Source organism: Periophthalmus magnuspinnatus, chromosome 8 (assembly GCF_009829125.3).
Source record: "Periophthalmus magnuspinnatus isolate fPerMag1 chromosome 8, fPerMag1.2.pri, whole genome shotgun sequence".
Classification (NCBI taxonomy): domain Eukaryota; kingdom Metazoa; phylum Chordata; class Actinopteri; order Gobiiformes; family Gobiidae; genus Periophthalmus; species Periophthalmus magnuspinnatus.
In genome coordinates, this window is record NC_047133.1 from 5231425 (window position 1) to 5254808 (window position 23384).

Sequence of the window (23384 nt, forward strand, 5' to 3'; positions counted from 1 at the left end):
CATGAATCTGGTGTTTTGATCCTAAAAAACACTGGATATTTACTGATCATAATGAATTTGTGTATTAGAAACTAAATATTTGAATGATGACATCTGTGCAGTACTTTGCATCACATGGCTGATTATATCTTAACGACATATTTACAAAGTTAGCCAATTGAAGCTAGCAAACAGACCACCACTTAGTTTCTCTTTAAATTGTCTTGTTTATGTGTTGTTGTTTTTTAAGCTTTTCACAATGACATTCTTTCTCAGTGTAGAAAAAGAGCCGACTGGTAATTCTGTAATCCTCTGGCTCCAGAACAACCCTGGAAGTGGTACTACGAAGCAGCAGATTTACAACATGCCCACTGGCAAATTCCTTGGCACTACGAGAAACCAATTTGTCTGGGGATTTACCAAAAATTAATGTGATACTGTCAGATAAAATGATGTTGGCAAGATGTGCTAGGTAAATATTGGAACAAATATAAAGCAAATAAATAGAATCCATAATGAAAAATGAGAGAACGTTTTTTTTTTTTTCTTACAGAGGCAAAACAAATTATGAAAATGTGTTTACAATATACAAAAGGTTGAATGTGTCGGCTGCATTATCTGTCCTGGTTTAGTCGAGATGTAGACCGAGTTTGAACCTGTTCTAATTCTGGTTCACTTCCAGATTTAGTCCCAATTTTGACAAGTTACGTCACCATGTTTTGGTTCTGGATTAGTCTCGTTAAATATGTATGAAGCCCATTTAAGCCCATTATTTTTATTTTTATGTGAATGGATCTTATTGTGATAAACTGAACATTAAAATACCACAAAAATATAATTACGGCAAAATTAAACATCGTAAATTTTTTAAAAAGTATTCTGTGCTCTTAAAGCCTTTTTTCTCACTAGTGTACAGCGGTCACAACAAACCATTATCTCCTATTTCCGTGTTAGACCCACTTAATGCAGATGATCATGTATGAGTCATTGGCAGAGACACAAATAGAAATCACACTTGGAGATAGTGTCAAAGCTGGTAAATCTGCTACCTTGTTTTAGCTATGTGTGAAACCGTCGTGAAACTAAATGGGAGTATATTGTAAAACAGTAATCCGCCTATAAGAAATGCTTTTCAACGTTGCAAATTGAAATCACCACTTTCAATTTGCAAAATATCACATTGCTTATTAGGTCATAACATGATTTTTGCAGAGAAAATGCATACATTAGCAGTTTTTTTTTTTTCAGATTTTTTTTCAAATAAGCATTTTCACTTGAGAATAGACTGATGGATTGACTGAAAATATGAAATCACATCTTTGGAAAATGTCAAAACTACACAACAATATAGTTTCAGGTCTGCATCAAAATTAACAATGAATTAAGAAGATATTTTAAAATGAACTGTTGGCTGGCCCCGCCCACTTAGTCCCTTCTTTCACTCGATGTTGAACCATGACAGAGAAACAATTGTCTGGGATAGTGAAAAGCTGTCTCCTCTTGGTTCCCATCCCATTTTATCTTGGATACAATTATCTGTCCGTGGTAGCTGCTTCCTTATGGTCCTCATCCATCAAAATGCCCTTTAGAATGTATAAGCCTTATTTTAATTTTATTCCCAACATGTATCTGCTGTCACAATATTGAAATTTAAATAAAAATCGTACGGTTCTTTTAAGTATTTTGCAGATTACGTCATTTATAAAAAGTGATATTTTGACTTAATTATTTAACGGTTCATCTCTACAACCTCTTACATAACATGGCAGGGAGCTGTGTGTGTGTGTGTGTGTGTGTGTGTGTGTGTACCATTAGCTGGGGTCTAATAACCTTGTAACGTGAGCTGTTTCTTTCTTGTCACTGTGGAGGAGGGCGTGTGATTGTTTTGCTTCAGATGCAGATTCTCCATCTCTCACTGGGCCTTTGTGCACCCTGATCCTCTCTCTCACTCCTCTATCTGTCTCCCTGTTTCTCGTCTCATACCAAATAATCAGGTTATGTTTTTTTTTTTTCATGCTATTGATTTACTGAGATTCCATTTCCAGCATCTTGTCTGGCAACTGTTTTTGCTATACATTTGTTCCTGTTACAAGTGTTTTGTGTCATGTTATTAGTATATTCAATACCGACTTTGATACCAAAAATAAGCTTGTAGTTTCTTTAATGTTGTCGTATACTAGTCTAGTGCAGATATAAAGACCATTCAAAGAGTATGTACACTCTCTCATAAACACACCTTATAAGAAATGTGACTTAAGTAGAACTGAACCTAGAACTAAACCAGGACCAGGGCCAGAATAGGACAAAATCAAGTCTACATCAGGCCTAAACAGGGCTCCAAACAGGACTAAACTGGCACAAGTGTGAATGCAAACTTTCCAGAGAGCTGATTGTGGCGTAGTTATGTGATGTTCTTCAGTATCGAGTATCTGGATATCAGTTTGTGACACATTGTAGACCTACTTATTTGTGACTATATCAGAAAAAAAATGTATAAGGCTTCACCTAATATTAGGGTAAAAACAGGTGTCATGTGCTGCAACTTGATAATATCAGTGGTAAGCATTATACCCCCAAAGATGAATGTTTCTTGTATGGTAAATCTACTTTCTATGCATCAAGAACATAGCTGGAGTTGTGTTTCATTCACCCATGTTTGAATGACCCTGCATATTATATTAAACTTGAGAACATTAAACGCTTGATTCAGTGATGTGATATTCCAGGAAGTGTTTCTCTATAAGTGCAGACATTTTTATAAAACGTATTCTAATCCTCATGCAAATTTAGTAATCAAATAATCTACGTATAACTTTGAAAATATGTCAGATTAAACTGGCTCCAGTTGAGTTCACTTCCTAACCCCTAATAACTAAGTGACTGGCCAAACGGTGTTCAAAAACTCCCCAAAAATGCTTATTATTCGTGGGTTTCAAACAATTCCTTCCTGATTTGAATGACATTGTGAGGATCCATAGAGGCCCTTTCCCCATGCAAAAGATATAACATTTTGATTTGAATTTCTTGTCTGCTATGACCATGGAGAACACAGCTTGAAACTTTTTACATGGATGACCAATCACATTACTCCAGTCAACTGTAGTTAATTTTGTTTCCTTTAATTGTGACCCTTAAGTTATCCCTTATTAACTTGTTTACATCTTATTTTACTATATGTAAAATAAGAATGGAATAATAATTTGGTTAAATGTAAACAATCGAGGGTGTATTTACTACTTTGCATAGATATCACAGTGTATTTGCATATGTATAACACTTTCAGTTTTAGCACCGTATAGGCTACTTCTGTGTTATCAGCAACTTTATAGGCTTGTTCTTATTTCAAATATATGAGCTGTGTAACATAAGGTTTCTATTTTCTAACATGCACTGTGTCAACTAAGCATATGTGTTTTCAAAGGACTGTCCGTGTAGGCCTAGTGTACACAGGCTGACCTTTATATGGCCTTTCTAATTGATTACTGTCTGCATTTTGAACACAGCTGAATGCATTGACCCTTTTAGAAAATTGGGTGAAATTGATTGCTTTGAGATAAATAATGAGTCCTAAAAATCTATAACAGTCAAACTACACATGCATATGACGTAAGATAACATTATAACACGGCACTGAACTGCGGCTAATATGTTTACATCTATTACTTATCTGATTTCTGGAGATTTTTGGATCAAAATTTGAGTAATTTGTTCGCACCTGTGCACGTTTTGTCTTGCAAATTATACAAAAAAGGCAAACTAATGTGGCAAAGAAAAAGAAAGAAAATGGAAATGATTGAAGTTGTTTTAAAATTCATTGTAGACCTACTTTATCTAACAGCAGTTATACTAAAATGGGTTGTTTTTGATTATCAGATTTCATGGGTGCAATAATAATATAAACACAAACCAAAATTAGATATAGCCTAAAATTAGATATAGCCACACAAAAAATCTGATCATCATCTGATTTGTGGAGTTTGAATCAAAATTTGAGTAATTTGTTCACACCTGTGCATGTTTTGTCTTGCAAATTATACAAAAAAGGCAAACTAATGTGGCAAAGAAAAAGAAAGAAAATGGAAATGATTGAAGTTGTTTTAAAATCCATTGTATCCCTACTTTATCTAACAGCAATTATACTAAAATTGGTTGTTTTGATATAAACATCCACCAAAAAATTAGATATAGTCTAATTATTGCATTATCTTATTATTCAAGTTTGGTGATTTTGATCTGGCCATGTACCCAGTGTGTGAAACATTGTAATAAAGCTAAACAAATCAATGTTACAGGTGCGACCAGGTCATGTGCTTTGGCCCATGTGACGCCTTGACTTTACCCTGACACAGCTGGATGCGGGATGGAGATGTGAGCAGAGGCCTAGTCCTGACAGCGCCGTGTGCACCCACCTCCTCCGCCTGTTTACGCAGCGCCTTCTCCCTCTCGTACTGGGTGATGAGCTGCTCGTTGTCCTCCTTGAGCAGCTCCAGCTCCACTAGGTGCTCCTGGTTCTCCGTGAGCACCGCGTCCAGGTTCTCCAGCACGTTGACCACCAGCGGCATCAGCTCCTTCACCACCTCCTCGTCGTAGCTGCGGATGAGGCGCTCGAACTCGCGGTAAATGGTGCTCGCCAGGCCCGACACCCGCTCCGACATGACAGTCCCGGAGCCGTAGTCGTCCTGGTACACCACCTCGTCTAACTGCAGGTCCATCATGTTGGCTGCCTCCGCTGGGGGTGCGCGGTGAACAGGCCTGAAAGCAGCGAGTGTCACGGGCTGTGGATGTGGGGGGTTTCCGCGGATGGATAGGCGACAGGATCAGGTCATATTCAGGAGTGACAGGCTTGGCAGGGGAATGGGTACAGCTGCGGCAACGCTGGATGCAGTACCGGGCTTTATCTCACAGTATAACCTGTTATTCCCGCACAGTTTCACGGCTCTGAGTCCATGTCTCGGAACCAAACGTCTTCGTCGATATTGCACCTGCCCCTCAGCTGCAGCCATGGACCCCAGCCATTACTGCTGGGGAAATAAATAATTAAATAAATAGTTAAATAAATAGGTAGGTATTGTCCTCACTAAAGCACCAGGCCGCTCCTAACGCGCCGGTTGGTCCATGTTTCCTTTCCCCTTGTAGCGGGCAGCCGATGCCGCCGGGCCCGGGTTGATGTTGCGAATGCCCCGCTGTGGGAGAGGCTCAGCTCGGCTTCAGATGGAGACGCCTGCTTGACCCACTCTGTGACGTCACACCGTCTGCAGCCGGCGTCAATGCGTCAATGCGTCAACGCGAGGGTCAAATCGGAAGTGCTTCTAATCAAAAGGTGTTTTTCTCAATTACAAGGGCGTTTCCTCCACAGACCACTTTGTATCGCTCCTCCAGAGTCAGAAGAGAAAGTGTCCTGCTCACACCGTTGAGTTTAACAGTGGCAGATAAAGTGTACATTTCAGCAAAACATTCACTTTATTTTGAAAGGAATACAGAAGTCTCATTTTTGCAATTGACAGTTCCCGATCTGCAGGGTTTTTTGTTTGTTTTTCTTACATTGAAGCGTTCGCAAGACTTGGGTTGTGTTGAATGAGCCAAAAATGTTTAGTTGGAAACGAGTCATACATGATCCCTGGTTCTGCTTTGAACCAATTTAGCGCAGGAGGATGAGACCATTATGAATCATCAGTAAACGATGGTCTGTTTGGCTGCTTTTCTTCACTTTTTCACTAGGTGGCAGTGCTGCACAACATTCTGCAATACATTTAAGGATATGCAATAAGCGCATTAACTAGATGTAAACAATAACACATCAAAATTCAGAACAACTTTATTGCAACTTACAGGATTCTTTCTGCTGTGTTCATTGCTGACCAGACAAACACTACTAAACAAGGTAGCACCCTAAAACCATAAAATGTGTAATACAGTCTGAGGGGAATGAATAGAAAGTCCATTGGATATCAGGCGGTCAAAGCACTGTCTTCAGCCGTTTTAATTTAAAACATAAAGAAAGGCCTACCTCATGCGATAACTCACTTTTTCAAACAAAGCAATGAGAACAAAGCAGAAAACTACCTGCACAATATATTCAGATAAAATATTACAAGTGGAATTGTTTTTGACACTTGGATGTGATTGCGATGATTTGATTTGTCAGTATAATTTTTGGCTTCTCTTTTAAACATTCGGCTCATCAGCCATTTTAATCTACACATAATCAAAAAGGAGTACATGGATGTTTTAGTAAGGCCACTGGCTAAAATATAGACAGACAAAGTAGTAACTTGCACATAGTTTTCAATCTAAAACATTGGAATTTTTAGCATTCATTTAGCAAATCCTAAGGCAAAATTGCATATCCTTTAACCATTTGACACACCACAATATTCACCTGGGATACTGTTGCAAAACCATTTCATTACAATAGATGTGCAGTTGATTGAAAACACATCTGTATTGAATGGTAGGCTGCTGCTTATGTATAATTAATGAACGAGGCCTTAGTAAGAGACTTAAGTGCGAGTGGTTGAGGCAAACAAAAGGTAAAACTCCTGCGATGTTAAGATGATGAGATAACCGTTGGGAGGTGAATGTTGGAATGAAAGAAGGCAGACAGACAAACAATCAGGCAGGAGCGGTAAATTTAGAGGCAATCAATAGAACACAACACTGGACTTTCCTCCTGGGGGATTGAGGACCCTGTTGTGGGAGCGAGGTTTGGGTCCGAGATGGGGCTCGTGATTCTTCAGGGAAGCCTCATCAGTAACAGCGGGGGCAGCGGTCTTTGGCTCAGGCACAGATGAGACTGGAGGCACCTCTTTGACTGGCTCTGGTGCTGGGGCTGGTGCTGGGGCTTCTGCCTTCGCCTCAGGCTGGCTCACTATCGGTTCAGGTGCTGTGACAGAGAAGACTGTCAAATATAAAGTTAAATGTATGAAATGATAAAATGGGGGTCATAACTTACCTGGTGACTCTGGTCCAACTTTTAGATTGTCCTGGAAATAGAGAATAACAAGAATCTTACAAATGAAGACAATTTCCAGTTAAAGCACTATGAACATAACATCCAGTTGGTTTGGAAGACTATGGTTGCAAAATAAACATTCCATATCATGGCCAAAGAAGATTACAGTGCCAAAAATGGAGAGACCATGTGTTCTTTTTGCAAAATGCTGTGACAATTTTTATCTTATCCCATTGTGGGGTAAATAAGTATTCTGCACCATACCTTTGGCTTATTGGGGTGGCTCCGACTGGGGCTTTGAACTGGTGTAGAGTCTGCTGACCCAAATATGTTGACACTTGAGGGTCCACCTGGAGGTACAGGTTTCTGAGGCTGAGCTGGAGGTTCAGGTTGGCCAAATATATTACTTGTCTTCCCACCTGAAGGACAGTAAAAAGGGTAGCAATTCATGGTAAACTACTGGGTGTAAATCATAAATGAATTATTTGATTACAAAAACAAAAAAAACATTAAATATCACCTGGAGGGTTTGAGCGTTTGACAGAGGTTTGAGGCTCCTCAGGAGGAGCAAATACTGAAGAGGCCATCTTGTTGGACTTTCTTTGAGCTGAAGCGTCCTCTTCATATCCACCAAAAAGATTACTAGACCCACCTCCAGGAGGCCTCAACACCCTGCAAAAAATGTTGTGGTTGCAATAACTAGTACATATGACATTTACTATCGTCAAATAATCTGTGAGAAACAGTTCAGCTCTGTAATATAGAACACGTAAAATTAAGAACCAACTTGTACTGCGCAGCTTTGACTAACAACATGCAGCAGGTCAGTGAAGAGGCCACGCGCAAGGAGCCACACGTCACGGCTCTTTGGCTCATGTTAATTGGGAACAGGCATTTAAAAGGCAAGGCAAAAGTGAACCCAAATATTCGGTCACATCTGGTTTCAGAGTGTATTGGACTGAAGTGTTGAACGTGTACATTTCAAGTAAACACTTTAATTTCCTGCGACAGGATTAACGCGCACACAAAAACATGACTTTTCAAACGTTTTACTTCCGCAACAGACAACGCCTGCTCAGTTAACGCTAGCTTTAGCACAACTAAAGCTAGTTAGCACTTTGTGATGAAGTTTACTTGTGCTTGTTCAGAATATCAAGGTAAAAGTAAATACAAACAAGTTATTCCCTTTCAACCGGACTTATACCAATAGTGAAAACAGTACTGTTGTTGGATAAACGACGAACTTCAACGTCTCACGATATTCTCGTGAGACTCGCTTATCAAGTATTATGTATTACAGCAACGCCACCTAGACAAACGCTTATTACACATTACCTCGAGCTCGGCTTTGCTCCGGTATCCAGCCCCTGAAACATATTTGTCGAAGTCATATTGGCTTTTTTAATGGAGCTTTAAGTTTCCACAAAGTCCTTTCAGCTAGCCCCCCAGCTCCTCCAGCGTGTGCCTGACTGCTCAGACTCCGAGGAATGTCCGCCCAACGGCCACAGAGGAATATAACCGTAGCTCCTCCAATCACCGAGCGCCCGAGAGGAGGTGCGCTCGATCTGTGCACTGTTACCGCCCGGGAGCTGCCAAAAAACAGTCCCGGGCTTCAAAAACGGAACAGGGAAACAGAAACGTATATATTTAATGATCACCAATGTCACGACCAGTTTGTGCGACCAATATGTAAAAATATAATCTACTAGATTTCTGCTAAAACTGTTTGAAGTCGTTATTTACATTTACATTTTTTTCATGGGACTGACTTTATAAGACTAAATTAAATTATTATCTGTGTGTATAACAATATCTGCAATTTAACCTTTGGCATACATGGGTAAAGTCCGTCTTAAATCCCGACTTCATGTAATCAATGAAAATTCCATTAAAATCAATGACCAAAAAAAAATAGAGCTTTATCCCTTTAAAAGAAATAAGGCGACGATTGGTCTTTTGAAACATGTTGATGATAATTATTGGTTTAACAGTCTATCAATCATATAAATAAGTCCCGCCTTTCTGCCGTTTGAGCCAATGGTAGAGTTTGTTTTCGAGTCGTAAGGGGCGTGGCCAAAGCGCGTGGAGGCTCTGCAGGAACTGTCAATGCGCGAGCTGAAAGCTACTGTCACAGCGCGATGCTAGTGCGGGCCTCGTCTGATTTTACACTTTTCCTTCAGGTAATCGTAGAATTGGAGCATATCTACTTAAATTAAACATGTTAAACTTAACCAATGTACTGTTTATATCTTCTATTGTAGCGCTAGTTAGTAATAAATAAACAAAAAGGAGGTACAGCTATGCTAAAGTAGTGTCCAAGCTGCACCTCGAGCAGTCACACTATGGCCTAAAACTGTACTGAAAGGTTATGGTACTTTGAGTGGAGAAACAAAGTGATGAAACCAAGTTATATTAATAGAGTTTGAGTGTGTCTAACGTTCAGAAATATTTCAGTAAAATGAAAGAGATCTACCCCTTAATAGGATTTCTTCAATAAGATCAATCTTTGCCAAATAATACTCCTATCTATAACTACAGTATACTTCAGAACAAGCTTTAGCTACTTGGAGAATTGTTTGGTGAAATAATGTAGGCATAAAGTAAATTAGTAGAGGTTTTTGTTATGTTGTTTTTTATGTCTTGGGGATTCTTCTGACTGCATTTTTCCCATTGAATGCAGAGTTAGTTGACAGATTTATCCATTACTTTCTTCTATATGCATTTAATACATGAATGTGAATGTCATACCAGACCACATGCAAATATGTGCGTACAGTTCAACAAAAACATAGGCTGTTAAGATAGTGTTGCAATTGCTGGTCCTGATTTGTGTGATTATTATTTTAATGATTGCAGGGCTGTGTGGGCAACACAGCACTAAGACACTAAAAGGCTCCATTGAACATGGTTTAATCAAAGTATCTGCTGTCTATATAAACCAGTGTAGCACATAAGTGCACCAACATACTGTGCAACATTTGGGGTATATATAGTCATGCATGGATATGTGTTATTTGTTTTAGATTAATGGTAAAAATGAGCTGTTGAGTAATGTTGTTGCTGATAGAAAACTGTTGAACTGCGCAGAGTTGAGCTCAGTCGAGTCTGGAACAAGGAGAGGGCAGAAAGCGGAGATATTGCTCTGGGTTTTATTATGCTTAATTTGCTCAGTATCTGTCTATCAAACCGGTCGGATCCATGGTGAAGAGAAAGAAAACGTCGTCTATTACAGATGAGCATGAATTTGGGTAAAATTGCCAGTGAAAGAAATACTTTATTTAGAGGTCGAAATGAGCGAGCGGTTGTCGTTGTCGTTTCTGCAGGGCGCTCCACTGAAAAGTGTTCGCATTTGAATTTAGTTCAAATCCTCTCTCACATCTACTCACTTTTTGTAGAGAAACACATGCGTGGACACAGCAGTTAGTTTGTAAAATGTGTTTGCTTCTGAATATGATTTTTTTGGATACGTTAAATTTATATTTTTGGTGTTGTTTTGTCGGGACCAGAGAGGGGATTTGAAACAAACAGCGGCGGCCATGTTGAGACACAGCGAACGCTGTCTTTAGAAGTTAATTTTGGCTATTGCTTTGCTCACAACGTGACAGTTTGTGTCTAAATATGTTTGGCAGCATGACCACGGGCTCTAGGGAGGGGATCGGTGTCGATGAGGGCAGGAATCCGTCTAAAAATCCCGAAGGTTGTGACGAGGAGGAGAGCGGAGAGCAGGCGAGCGAAGAGCACAGTACAAAGGGAGACGACGGAGTGGAAAGTCTTAATCCATCAGCAACTGCTCTGAACCTGGGTCCAGCTCCCGTGCATCCCGCGACTGAGCCGAACCGAACCGGACACATCGCGACCCAGCAGCCACATGCTCCAGCCGAGACCACGCAAACGTGCCCAGACCAACATCATTTTCTACGCTCAAGCGTCCGACCTCCAAGCAAACGCATACGGAAGGATTCAGTGGGCACGACCATCAATGGACATGGCGGGGCAAAAACGAAAGGTAAAGCAGGTGACCCGTGCACAGACATGACCATGTGTGATGATGACAGTGTGTAATATGTGACAATAAGGGGCATATTATTGTGTGCAAACTGGCGCTCTGTGACTGTGCTTCTCTGCTCCCTGTGGGCCGCCAGCAGCCCCAGTGCTCAGCCCTCACCTACTCAAACTTTGAACAACTCTCTGTCAGGTCCACAAAATGATGATTATCCACACTGGAATTTACTCAGCATTTCATTTATATTTTGTCAGACCACTCCATAATCTATATTTTGACTTTTAAAAATTATTATTATTAATGGTTAATTATTAGGTCTACTAGTAAGCACTGAGTAAATAGTTTTGATAAGTGATGCTCATATTATGTTCTTTAATTGCTATAGGCCGTTATTTGTGCAGTCTTCCACAAATCTTCCACCTTGTGCCCTATAAACCCAAAGCCAATCCAGTGTAGCATCATAATATGGGGCAGTTGAATCACACATGCGTGTTTCTAAAGCTAAACAAATTTGCTATAGCATATATGTGATATATGTGTTTGTTGTTCAGGTGCAGAAAATGGCTCTAATCAAGTTTCAGTGGGACAGTCGGGGCCTGCGTCTAGTTCCTCTGGAGCATCCAAATCAACCAAGGGTCAGGCATCTGTGGAGAAGGATGAGGGGAACCAGAAGCGCGCCCGACGTCAGTGGGAGTCCTGGAGTGCAGAGGACAAGAACAGCTTCTTTGAGGGACTCTATGAGGTAGAGGAAAGAACTTTCAAATTGTGTCCTAAAAATGTAACAAACATACTAATAATGTTTTTGATCTCCAGTATGGGAAAGACTTTGAGGCTATCCAAAACAATATTGCAATGAAATACAAGAAGCGGGGCAAACCAGCAAACATGGTAAAGAACAAGGAACAGGTTCGACACTTCTATTACCGCACCTGGCACAAGATCTCCAAGCACATTGATTTTGCCAATGGTGAGTCCTCTTTTGGTTTCTTTAGTTTGGTGTACAATTGTACAGTTTCTATTTGTAATGTAGTATACTAGATTAGGGAGTCTGTGTTGAAGATAATGAATGAGCTATGCTTTATCCATTACTTAAAGGGACTGTCATGTTATCTTAAAGCAGCATACTGTGCATACTGCGTGCCGGTTGCTATAGTGACAATGTATTACTCCACAGTGTATTCTCGTGCCCTGAAAAAATCCTCTCAAGAACTCTATGGTCTCATCTGTTATGCAGAGCTCCGCAAGAAAGTTGGTGGAAGTAAGTAGAGGCTATATTATTGTAAACTGGATTATAATCGCTTAAATGGGACAAAGTATGTTCTAACCAACTGTCCCTCTTGTGTTTTCTTTGTTAGTGATGGATGATAAGAACGTGGCAAAGCTGAATGAACTCATTCAGCAAGGGTATGTTGCTGAACAGTAACAAACATTAGGAAAAGAATTTGCTCATATTCAAAGATATAATGTGATTTATTTTTTTCTTTTTGTTAATAAACAGGGCTACAACCGTGCGCTCCAAGGGGAGGAACTTGAGGATTAAGGCACCGATGTGCCGAGCCCTGAAGAAACTTTGCGACCCAGAAGGTAAGAGTTCTGATCAAATCAACTGAGCTTGGTCTTCATGCATATTCTGTATGCTTCAAATGCAAATATACATGCATTTAGTTCACATCATAGTGCTCATCAATGTGTGAAAAACGGCACACAATGCAATTGTGAGGATCACCATAGTAACTTTGTAGAGGAGAACGTGAGGAGTAAAAACAAGTGCTTAAGTGCTCAAATATATTGTACTGTTCTGTATAATGTAGCAGGTATGTTCAGCCTCTAAAGCTGATGTGTGTCTGCAGGTGTGAGTGATGAAGAGGACCAAAAGCCTGTGCGCCTCCCCCTGAAGATGGCAGTAGAGCTGCAGCCCCGCACCTCCTACTCCTGGGCCCGTGTGCAGAGCCTGGCACACAACCCTCGCCTCAGGTCAGCTACAATCAACTATGACCTTCTGTTATTCTAAACACAAACCGTACAATTTATTTAGAGGCATAGTTACACTGTCTGAACATAATATCTGTTGTTTCAGAATGGTGGTGGAATTGCACCGAAAAGTCTCCAGCCTCATTGAGTATTTGAAGCAGAAGTGGGCATACCAGGATCAATGGATTGTATCCTTTTAGAACTGTACAAGGAAATGTATAAACATTTACTGAAGTTGACACATCTGTTGCATAATGCAAATACATTATATTTCAAATATGACATTGCTTCTCTGTACTTTTCTCATATTTCTCAAGTCACAATATGCTTACTTTTGTCCTTAATGCAAATTGATCAAGCTTAAGAGTCTCATGGAACGAGAAGCTCTGGAAGGAGGTCAGTCTTCGGTGTCTTCCAGCAGGTCTCAGCAGGATGAGCTGGTCCTGTACCCTGCGGAGAGCAGCACCTTGACCACACTGCCTGGAGTGGCACGTGTGGTGCACTCCAAAGCTTTCTGCACTGTGCACTGGTTGGAAAGTGGCAAGAATCGTCCCAATAACAAAGAGCTTCCTGCTGCTCAGATACTTGGCATTCACAGCTCCTCTTCACGCCCTGCTTCAAAATCAGGAAAAGGTGCTGCTCCCACTGGAAGTGTGGCCTCAGGCGCTGCACCAGGAGAAATCAAAAGGACTGAACCACACATCGCCGAGGCATCATCTGATCCTGCAAAGCCTGAAGAGAAGAAACCCCCAAAAACTCCTGTCCCACCTTCTCATCTCCACGAGGATGGCCACAGACAGTCTGAAGAGGACAAGGAGAAACCCACCAGCATGGACACAAATGGCAGCATACTGGACTCTAATGTGAGTGACAAGTTAGGTAGTAGCACTCAGAGCTCAGAACAGTGCAAAGAGGAACAAGGCAACATGACGTCTTCTCCAGAAACTAACCGGACCCCTCCAGCCAAGCCCCTATTACCCGAGGTGGGAGGGCCTAAAGAACGGACAGTGGAGCAGATCCGAGAGGAGGGCTGGAGCTCCAGAGACCCAGACAGTGTCACTCTGGCTGAGCTGTACCTCATGTTTGGAAAGCCCGGGAAGCTTCAGCTGGAGTATGACTGGCAGCCCACTGCAACTCCTCCTCACAGCTCAGGGAATGGACAAGAAGCAGTAAAACCCACGAGGATGAACAGTGTGCTGCGATGTCTGTTGAAGCTAGTGTCATCTGAGGCCAATCCTAAACCTCTGGTAAGAAGTGATTTTGTTGTTTTTGTGCCTGCTGTATCTCATAGGTTTTTGATGCGTTCATGTTCTAAAATTTGATAGTGTCATAATTTGAAGGGCAGAGAATTTAATTTGAGAAATATCCAAACTTACAATCCCAAAATGTTGAACTTTATCATTGTTTGTGTAGGCTTTACAAACTTGCCATAATCATTTTAACAGCCCTTTCATCTTACAACTTGTTTAATTATGCTGACAAAGAAGACATTGAACTTGGTTTATGATTAATTACTGGGCCTATTCGCATAAAACAAAAGCTGCCACCAAGTCGACATAGATGCTGTATGTTAAACAGCAAATTCTACCATAGAATTTTTACCTTTTCTCCATCTTTGAATTGGTCTATTTGCTGTATTGTCTATTGTACACTGATGGACATATGTGTTTTACAGGTTCCAGAGATGTGCTCCACTGCAACATCACCGCTGAAAACCACCCAGGAGGAACATCAAGCTGTCACTCCTCCAGGGAAAAACACTATAGCGGGCGTACGTAGCCCTAGCTTTAGCCGACAACAGAGTGTCCGAGGGGGTAGGCTTCTGCACCCTAATGCAGGTCTGTATACACTTTCTATACAGAAACATCCAGACTCTGTAAGAAAAGAATATTCTCGTTCTAAATATTGTGTGCATCCCAGGTGGACGCAGCTTGTCACGCTCACTGCTGGGGTCTGACTCTGAAGGAGGGGTGTTTGCGGTGCCAACTACACTTCCTCCAAACAGCAGTCGCCACAATAGAATGTTTTCACCCAACAAGGAGGCTGAGCTGGCCCTGAAGCAACAGCTGGACTCTATTAGTGTAAGAAAAATAAATATGACGCCTAAACAGTTTATCATTGAGATTTGAAATAATTTGTGAGAATTCTTTGCAGATGCAGTCAGATCTCTTCTTTTCAAGGCAGCGAAAACCTCGAAACAGACAGCTTCGCAAACCGCTTGTTGTTCAGGTAAGACAAGAAAGTCAAGATGTGCCGAACTTCATAAGCTGGTATTGACTTGGTGTTGTGTCCACAGCGAACACTTCTGCCCCGGACAACAGGAGACACCTCACAACATGTCTGCTCTTTTTCAATCCTTTCAACTAACTCCTCTGCCACAGGTACATGCCACAGTAGTATTTGGTTGGTACTGGCAATAATAAATACTAAAATAAAAGCTAAGTACATATTTTTTATGTTAAAGGTGTTGTAGCTGGATTTTGTCCCCCCATTTGTTTTGTCCCAGTATAGCTCTTAGGATCAACATGAGATGAGAACTGTAGAGTTGTCAAATACTAGACACTCGATCTAGTATTGAAACTAGATACTCATTTGAGCAGGTATCGATACTAGCAAAGTCACATTCACATGGCAACATTGAAACTTTCCTAAGTAGCTTTAGAATTATCTTGAGCTGTATCAGACTAGTATACGCCCATGGACCACTATGGAATCTACCTGGATGACTGAGGGATTACACAGATATAAGGCCACATGGGAATATAAAAGAAAGTACTACAATTTAATGTTGAAAATTGCATTCTATTGTTTAAAGAAAGGTTGTTTTTTATTATGATCGTGGTATCAGTATTATTGAGTCTGTTTTTTTAGTATCCAAATCAAGTTTAAAATGTTAGTATTGTGATTATACTAGAACACTGTGTGCTGTCTGCATCTGGCTTCTTTGAAAGTTATGATCCCATTGTAATTGAGATGGATGTGTTGGGAAAGTAAGGAATGAGTTTGGATCGCTGCAAATGGTTTAAAATGAACTAGTTCTGTTTTTCACTTTTTAAAATGTAAAAATCAGACCCTTTTTAAATCTCTTGGAACTAATCTGATTTTTTTCCTCCCACAGGAACCGGTTCATTCCGCCCAATCCAAACACGCCTTACTCCTGCACCAAAACCCTCCACATCTAAATTCCCTGCAGCCACCACCTCTTCAACAAATGCTACGCTTTCTAGTATGATGCACAGCTATTACCAACTATTGGATACAATTTTGAATGAGTAATTTGAATGAAAGTTATTTATTTAACGATTAATGTACTATTGTGGGGCTTTTTCATTTCAGGTACTATCGACTTGGCAGCCAAATCTGCTGGCATCATTCCTGGGAGCTCTTGTCCGGACTTAAGTTCACCCTCTATTGAGACCAGCCCTCTCCTCAGCACTGCCCCCCTCATAGAAGCTCAACCCGAGTCACTGCTTCTTCAGGACCATGCTCCAGAGGTCAGCTGCCTTCTAAAGCTTCAGTTTTTGGTCATCTTTGCATTTTAGGAACCTTCATAGATCCTTTTAAAATGAAATTTCATCAAAATGTTCAAACTTCTGGAATAGAGGTGACTGGAGCAAAAATGAAGTAGTAGATTATTGATGAATGAATTTACGTAAGATTCTAATAGGTGTTGACAAGTATTTGACATTTCACAAAAAATAAGTGACCATTTTGAATTTCCAGTTTTATATTGCAAACACTGGAAAAAGGCTTATTCCAAGCCTCAAAATTGCATTTGAACTTCAAAAAAGTATAATTTGTGGTGATGGATGTAGTGTTGACGTTGTACTAACATTTCAAACTGGATTTTGATACTAAGGAATAGACTAAATACTAGGGATGGGACGATATACGATAATATCGTTAATCGCGATAAATAAGGTCCGCAATTAATCGTTCGTGGCATTTTTTAATAATCGCGATCATCGCGCACGATTATAATCGCCTTTACGGCACCACACTGCCTCATGTTTCCAGTTCCAATACAACGTTTAGATGTTAGTTCTGGTGTGTGCCCACTCTGACAAAGCAATGACACTTGTAGCTTCTGTGCTTATCTCTGTCTGAACTATATTCTGTCAGATATCAACAATAAACAAAGTCTGATCCGTAACTCCACAGGAACGTACCAGTGCGCGCCTCACCCGTGCGCACAGATGAGACGCTAATGTGTGTACATCTTAGATTTTTACCTACAATAATGCAAACTGCAGAATAAAACAACACCTTTTAAACAATAGACAAATTAAGTCTAATTCATACAGCTGAACACAAATGTTCCAGAGCGCATGGTCCGAATGCGACCTATGTGCACAGAAGCAAAGCTAACGATTATACACAGTATATTTTACGTACAATTAAGTCAATAGCAGAATAAACCACGCTTACCGATCGAGAACAGCATCCAATCCATCAAAAAATATGGTACTTTATTCCTGAGTCCACTGTGGGATCTTTACTCTTCGCCATGAACCGCTCCGGGTCCGAGATGCCTCTAGTTTAACTTGTACAAACATCCACAGTGTCCTCGATCACGTACTCCCTTTGGTTTGTCCGTTTCGTCATGTTTAAAACGCAAAACACCAGTGCGTAAAATGCGCCATTATGCACACATTTCTGCATCCACTCGTTTCCCAATTCACCAAAGTGCCTTAATTAAAAAAATTAAAGTGTTCGTCGACGGGCACTTGCGTCACTTCCGGCGCAACAAGGACCGGTCCATTTCGGCAGCATGGCATTGAGGAGTACACATTTTCTTCCGGGTACATCTGTTTACGGAAAACCATGCCATGTGATACATCATCCTGTCCTGCTGCTCATTGGCTGTAAGGGGAAAATGTCACTAAATGTGTGTGATGTAATTGGTTGATTCTACAAGGGGAAGAGTGGGGTGTAAACTTTCAGTCATCTGTAGCACTGATTCGCTGTCTGCGGGCTCAGTAACCCACAACCCCCACCTTATTGGCCAACACTGGTGTCAATCAAAAGCTAACGCGTGTGTTTAGCACTGGGGAACAAAGTTGGTGCTGTCAGAAGTTTATTATGCCTGAAATCGACTAAAGAAAGGCAAAGAAGTGATGGAGCAGATTTCATATTTGGAGTACTTTCCTGCAGCAGATTGGACATGGAGGATCTTATTTTGTGGACATAATTTCTTGACTGGAATATATTCTCTGGACCTTTACGGAACAAATGAGACCAACTTTGTGTGAATATGTTGATGTTTGACAGAACCAGAGCGCTCAATGGTAAGTGAAGTCCAGATTCACACTTTGTGACTTTTCTGTAAAACCGTCTTTCCTGTCAGCTCTGTGGTGATTGCAGGTGAAAATGGTTTGCATATCCAGAAAGAAAAGTGCCGCAGCTTTCATTTGATGTGTAGATTGTTTGTGTGGGTGACGCAGAAGTGTATGTACATTGCTGTAAAGTTGTAAAGTAGGCCCGGGCCGTGTGATACCTGCTCAAATGAGTATTTAGTTTTGATTATAGTTTTAGTATTGATTAGTGTCTGATTTTCTATACTTTTGACAACCCTAGACGGAGGTAATCAATCTTAATACATAATCTATAAAAGCTTTTCATCATATATTAAGTATCAAGATTCTTCTTTCATCAAAAATGCCGTAAGTTTACAAATAACTTAAAATACCCTTGGAAATTTCTTAAAACCAGGCCCTGCTATCAATGCCAAAACCAACTTTTTCTCTTTTTTTTGTTTTTGATATTCTGCTGTTAATCTGAAACTCAGCATTGAAATCACATAGGCCCTCATTTATGAAACTTCCGTACAGCGAAATCGGTCTCTATATTTGATGTACAACAAAAACAAGGCGCTCTGCAGGATTTAGCAGAATTAACGTGAGCGCATGGTGTTCGCAAATCGTATGGCAGGTCTGGTGGTGGTGTACCACATACAGACATTTTAAACAAATGTCAAAATGCACATGAAGCATATTGCTCCTTAACATCTTTGTTTTTAATAATGAATTAAGCCAAAAATGCAGTTTAATTTTTGAAGTTTGGTAATCATAATAGTGTTTGTAGTTAACTACTCTTGAGACTCCACTTTTGGCAGAAGCACTCTGTAGCGTGCCATCTCTCTGGTCTGGACTGGCCTGGGGTTCAGTCCTATGGTGCCATATCTGTGCGCGAGTTCTGGTTAAATCCAGGGTGCAGCACAGTGCACTCTGCTCCAGAGGGGTTCATCGGGCAGCTCTGTCCTCTGTCTGTTGGATCCAGGTGGAGCAAGCAGGACCAGTGCACAGTGGACTGGGTCAGAGCGGTTCAAAATATATACCCTTTTTAGTCAGTAAATAAGGGCCATCATGTTTCATTTCGTTTGTGTCTCTAGTTGCCTCCATTCTGAAATTTAGACTGTATCCATTTACCAACTTTGGAAGGGTCTAAACAGGCTGATTTCTCTTTGTCAGAATGGGCTACCTGCTCCCTCTCCTCCTGGAGCTGGGGGTGGGGACTCACTCCTGTCCCCGCCCAGCGTTGCCTCTCTCCTGGACATCTCTCTTCCCGGTCCCCCTGAAGAGTCTCTGTCCACTGGAGAACCTCAAACGCACATCAGTGACTCAATCATCGAGTTAGCGATCAACTCTGCTCATTTTGGTAAGTACAAATCTACAGTTTTGTTAGTACTTTAGCACACTGTTCTAGATGTTTCATTTGTCACTCTCAAATGTGCATTATGTAAATTTTCTGGAGGAGGGGTCCCCTACCTGCTTGTCTCCATGGAGATGTTCTTTCTCTGCCTGGAATTTTGCACAGTATGGCATTAAACTTAAAGCGGACCCATTATGCAAAACCAACTTTTTAACCATGTTATAGTTGTTTCACCTTCTCATTTACCCTCTCAAAGTTGCATTTAGTGTGATTCATGCATGTTTGAGTAATCTTTATACTCGTCATTGTTCTGAGCAATCCCTTTTTTCACCGCCCCTGGTATACGCCCACTGCTCTGTGCTTCCAATTTTATTTTCTTTAATCTGTGATACATATTGGATTCAACAGCTTCTCGTAGTCATTTTGGTATGAATGGAAAAAAATCAGCTGTGATGATGTTTACTACGACGCCGGTCCTCTTGGGAGTCAGCAGACTTGTTTCTTTTATTAACTTATTTTAGATCAATTATTGCAAGTCCAAATTCTAACATAATAATCCACAGGTGCCATACATTATAATTTTATATATATATATATATTTACACCACCAGGCAACTTGCAGGTCTGGTCTGTGGAGAGATAACCCCACTCACAGTAAGAATACATGTTTTTTAAATCAAATCAAACTTCATTTATAAAGCTTTTCATACAAAAATGTAACACAAGGTATTACACCTGCAAATTGGTAAATGCAAATTAATACATTTAATGCCATAGAGTGGAAGTAACATCTCCATAAAGGTGGCAGACTCCGCACCAGAAAAGTGACGTAGTACACCTTTAAATGTTACATAAAACAGATGTACGAAGTGGGGTGAAAACAAAATGCAGTTGACCGTCCTGCGCATCCTACACAACAGACCTGTTAAACTGAGGCCTTCTGTTGTCCAGGTGAAGAAGAGGCAACGCTGTCCAAACTGACCAGCAGCGATGGATCCAAGCTGCTGGCTCCTTCTCCTTCCGTCAGCCCATCCCGCACCTGGATGCCCTCCCCCAGCCATGACCCTCAGTGGTATCCTAGTGACTCGACGGACTCCACGCTGGGATGTCTACTTTGTGAGTACTACAACATCCAGCTCTGCCATTATAGGGTGACCCCTCAGTAAGAATGCATGATTTTTTAAATTGAGCAATAAAAATGCTTTTGAATAAATGCAAAATAGACAAGCTTAATATCATACTTGGGAACATTCTAGGCAAAGGAAAATTACCTTCATAGAAATGAGCAGGTAGCGAACCCTCCATCAGTTACTTGTGCACTTTTTGGTGCAATTTTGCGTTTAGATGGATTGAAATAACTTAAAATTTATTTTTAGTTAATTAACAATTATATTGTTACCTAAATACTTATCGATTAACCAAATTATTTTGACATCCATCCTCTACAGTGAAGTATGAACTGGGCATGCTGATAAAACTAGACCAGACTTAAACCACTCCCACTATATAATGAATTAAAATCACTTAATCAAGTGCATATTTGGGTCTTAACCTTACATGTTTCTACAGTGACCTTTCCTCTGAGGTCTCCCCAGGATTCCCTTTAATCTGCCTTTGTCTCTTTACAGCCAGTATGGTCTCTCCTGATAAGGGAAGAAGAACCACCCTCACCCCATCTGGCCCCTCCAGCGGCACAGCTCTACTTGGCCCAAGCCTCCTGGACTGCAACTCCCATGATTCTTTTCAGTCTCGCGGCCTTCCTGATGTAGCAGAAGTAAGTAGCTTTGAAAAACATCTTGTAAGACTAATACTAATTGTTTTTCTAATTTGCAGTGTCTTCCAAACAGGGTATACAAGTTTTTCCTATTTCTTCACTTTTGTGCTTAATATTTATCATCCATTCACTTCACACCTCAACCAAGACATTTAGTAGATTTTCTATTAGACCTACACATAAAAATATATTGAAATAAACTATAGTCCAGGGTCAGACTGCGCACAGCGCAGCTCTGGTCCAGTGGCTGAAAGTATTTCAAATACCTAAAAGTAATGAGAGGAGCTCAGACCGCACACACCTGTACCTGATGGTTCCAGTGGAGGTGCTGCAATGCGACGGATTCTTACTGTTTGGAAACTAGTTTTGCTTTGCAGAGTCTTTTCCCTTAATAAACTAATAGTTATCATGTGAACACGTGGTCTTGTGCGTGCAGCTTCAAAGGTGGTGACCACAACAGCACACCAGAGTACTGTTCTTCGTGAGTGTCACCCCGCAACTAAACCGATCCGACAGAGTGTCTCATCTGACCTCAGTGTTGCGTTTGATAGACTGGCAGAATGACCTGTTTAATCCTCACAGATTGATAAGCATAAAACAAACAGTCAGAATTCAATCAGCAAACTTTGCTTTACTAATGCTGGACAATGACGTCATCTGTTGCAGGTGGACACTCAGCTGGAATGTATGATGAGCGAGAGCAGTGTGGACTACATTGCCCGATTCAATGACCTGGCCCAAGAACTGGCTGTGACCGAGCCCCCCACTCCTCCCCCATGAGAGGAGACCCACCATGTACTGAAAATACCATCATCCTTTGTGTGCTTCAAATGTAGCACACTTATCCCCTTTTAGAGCCACCCCTGTCCAGTCTGTAAGTGCAATAAGAGAGGACATATACAGTAGTTTTTAAGCGCGTTAAGAGTGGGTGAACTATTTATGGTGCAGCGCTCTTTTTAATGATAAATTTACAAACCTCATGTACAGGAACAATAAGACTATGCCATATCAGAACATTTTTATTGTTTATTCATTGTGAAAGTGAATGAAGTAGTAGGAGGTGGAAAAGTTCACCAAAATGCGTAGTTCCGGTGGTCATACACTTTTGGTTTAAAGGCGCACTATGTAACTCTTCCGATGGCTGCTCGTCTCCATTGCGTTGCCTACAATGTTCCACTGTATAACATTGAACTTATCTCCATGGAGACGGGCAGGTGACAGGCGAAGTTACAGGTCAGATCCATGGAAATGCAAGACGGATACGGTTGATGCCAGATTGTGGAACATTTCAGACAAAGGAATATAATCTCCATGAAGACAAGCAGGTGGCAAACGCTCTTCCAGAAAAGTTATATAGTGCACCTTGACAAAATTTCATAAATAATCCTACTTTTTTTCAATGTCTTACAAATTTCAGCAAATTTTATTATTTCAGTACATACCAACAAACTACTCACAACACTCCGTCTGATTTCAACTACTTATTTACTACTGAAATATATTATCGAACACTAAAGCCATATCCACGCTACTGGTTTAGGCAGTGGACTCTAATTAATCCATGTGATGTCATTCCATAAAATTCTGTATTCAAAACCAGCCTTATTTGAATACACACACTACTGATTACATTCACATCAGTATGTTGTAATGACTGATTGTCTCACGCCATACATAGAATTTTTAACAAAACGTCAAAATGAAGCTCTTATAATTAATTCTGTTTGAGTTTTGATAAAGCTGTTGTATGTATGTACTATAAATAGTTGTCTTTGCAGTTTTTTTCCCTAATTGAAGGATTTTTTTGTATATTTGCAGTTCCAGTATTCACCGCTTTTTGTATCATAATGTAAATTGTTGTTGGGGCTATTTATTACCTTCTGGGGAAAAAGTGTCTTCTGTCTGATAAGATAACTCCTTTAACAACAGTAAGAATTTGGATTGTTCAGTTTATATAAAAAAAAAATCTTTTTATTCTGTGGATAAAGATGTTATAAAAGTGTCTTTGAAAGTGTTATCAGTACTTGTGTCTTAAATTTTCCACACTTGCACAG

The 23384-nt window shown here is 40.6% G+C and overlaps 3 protein-coding genes across 5 annotated transcripts in view; 1 reads left to right on the plus strand and 2 right to left on the minus strand.

The window, feature by feature from the left end:
* Window positions 1–5214, minus strand: part of mapk8ip3 (mitogen-activated protein kinase 8 interacting protein 3) — a 31118-nt gene extending 25904 nt beyond the window's left edge. The window contains exon 1 of the mRNA XM_055223523.1: window positions 4389–5214. Coding sequence (XP_055079498.1) covers window positions 4389–4694 — 306 coding nt within the window. The 5' untranslated portion in view covers window positions 4695–5214. The remainder of the gene's footprint in view (window positions 1–4388) is intronic.
* Window positions 5215–5776: 562 nt separating this feature from the next.
* Window positions 5777–8437, minus strand: jpt2 (Jupiter microtubule associated homolog 2). Its single transcript, XM_033971448.2, has 5 exons — window positions 8267–8437; window positions 7452–7603; window positions 7196–7350; window positions 6932–6962; window positions 5777–6862 (listed from the first exon to the last, which is right to left on the minus strand). The coding sequence occupies exons 1-5, from the start codon at window positions 8320–8322 to the stop codon at window positions 6621–6623; spliced, it is 636 nt and encodes a 211-aa protein (XP_033827339.1). The 5' UTR covers window positions 8323–8437; the 3' UTR covers window positions 5777–6620.
* Window positions 8438–8954: 517 nt separating this feature from the next.
* On the plus strand, window positions 8955–23347 carry cramp1 (cramped chromatin regulator homolog 1). Of its 3 annotated transcripts, none has more exons than XM_055223946.1 (20): window positions 8955–9111; window positions 10561–10937; window positions 11486–11676; window positions 11748–11901; window positions 12109–12192; window positions 12290–12338; window positions 12433–12518; window positions 12785–12908; window positions 13012–13093; window positions 13265–14152; window positions 14581–14743; window positions 14826–14986; window positions 15060–15134; window positions 15202–15286; window positions 16024–16131; window positions 16242–16399; window positions 19376–19562; window positions 20508–20672; window positions 21185–21330; window positions 21997–23347. In XM_055223946.1, exons 2-20 carry the CDS (start codon window positions 10562–10564, stop codon window positions 22108–22110), a joined length of 3396 nt encoding a protein of 1131 aa, XP_055079921.1. In that variant the 5' UTR covers window positions 8955–9111; window position 10561; the 3' UTR covers window positions 22111–23347. The 3 variants fall into 3 exon arrangements, with proteins under 3 accessions (XP_055079921.1, XP_055079920.1, XP_033826834.1); XM_055223945.1 differs by lacking the exon at window positions 8955–9111 and adding an exon at window positions 9906–10179 and having other exon boundaries at window positions 15066–15134; XM_033970943.2 differs by lacking the exon at window positions 8955–9111 and adding an exon at window positions 9907–10179.
* Window positions 23348–23384: the final 37 nt, after the last annotated feature.

Coding starts and splice junctions, on each gene's coding strand:
- jpt2 (XM_033971448.2), bottom strand. CDS start 8,322: ATGACTTCGACAAATATGTTTCAGGGGCTGGATACCGGAGCAAAGCCG. Junction 7,604..8,266: donor GGAGCAAAGCCGAGCTCGAG/GTAATGTGTAAT, acceptor CATTTTTTGCAG/GGTGTTGAGGCCTCCTGGAG. Junction 6,963..7,195: donor GCCACCCCAATAAGCCAAAG/GTATGGTGCAGA, acceptor CTCTATTTCCAG/GACAATCTAAAAGTTGGACC.
- cramp1 (XM_033970943.2), top strand. CDS start 10,130: ATGGTGAAGAGAAAGAAAACGTCGTCTATTACAGATGAGCATGAATTT. Junction 14,744..14,825: donor GCTTCTGCACCCTAATGCAG/GTCTGTATACAC, acceptor TGTGCATCCCAG/GTGGACGCAGCTTGTCACGC. Junction 15,135..15,201: donor GCAAACCGCTTGTTGTTCAG/GTAAGACAAGAA, acceptor TTGTGTCCACAG/CGAACACTTCTGCCCCGGAC.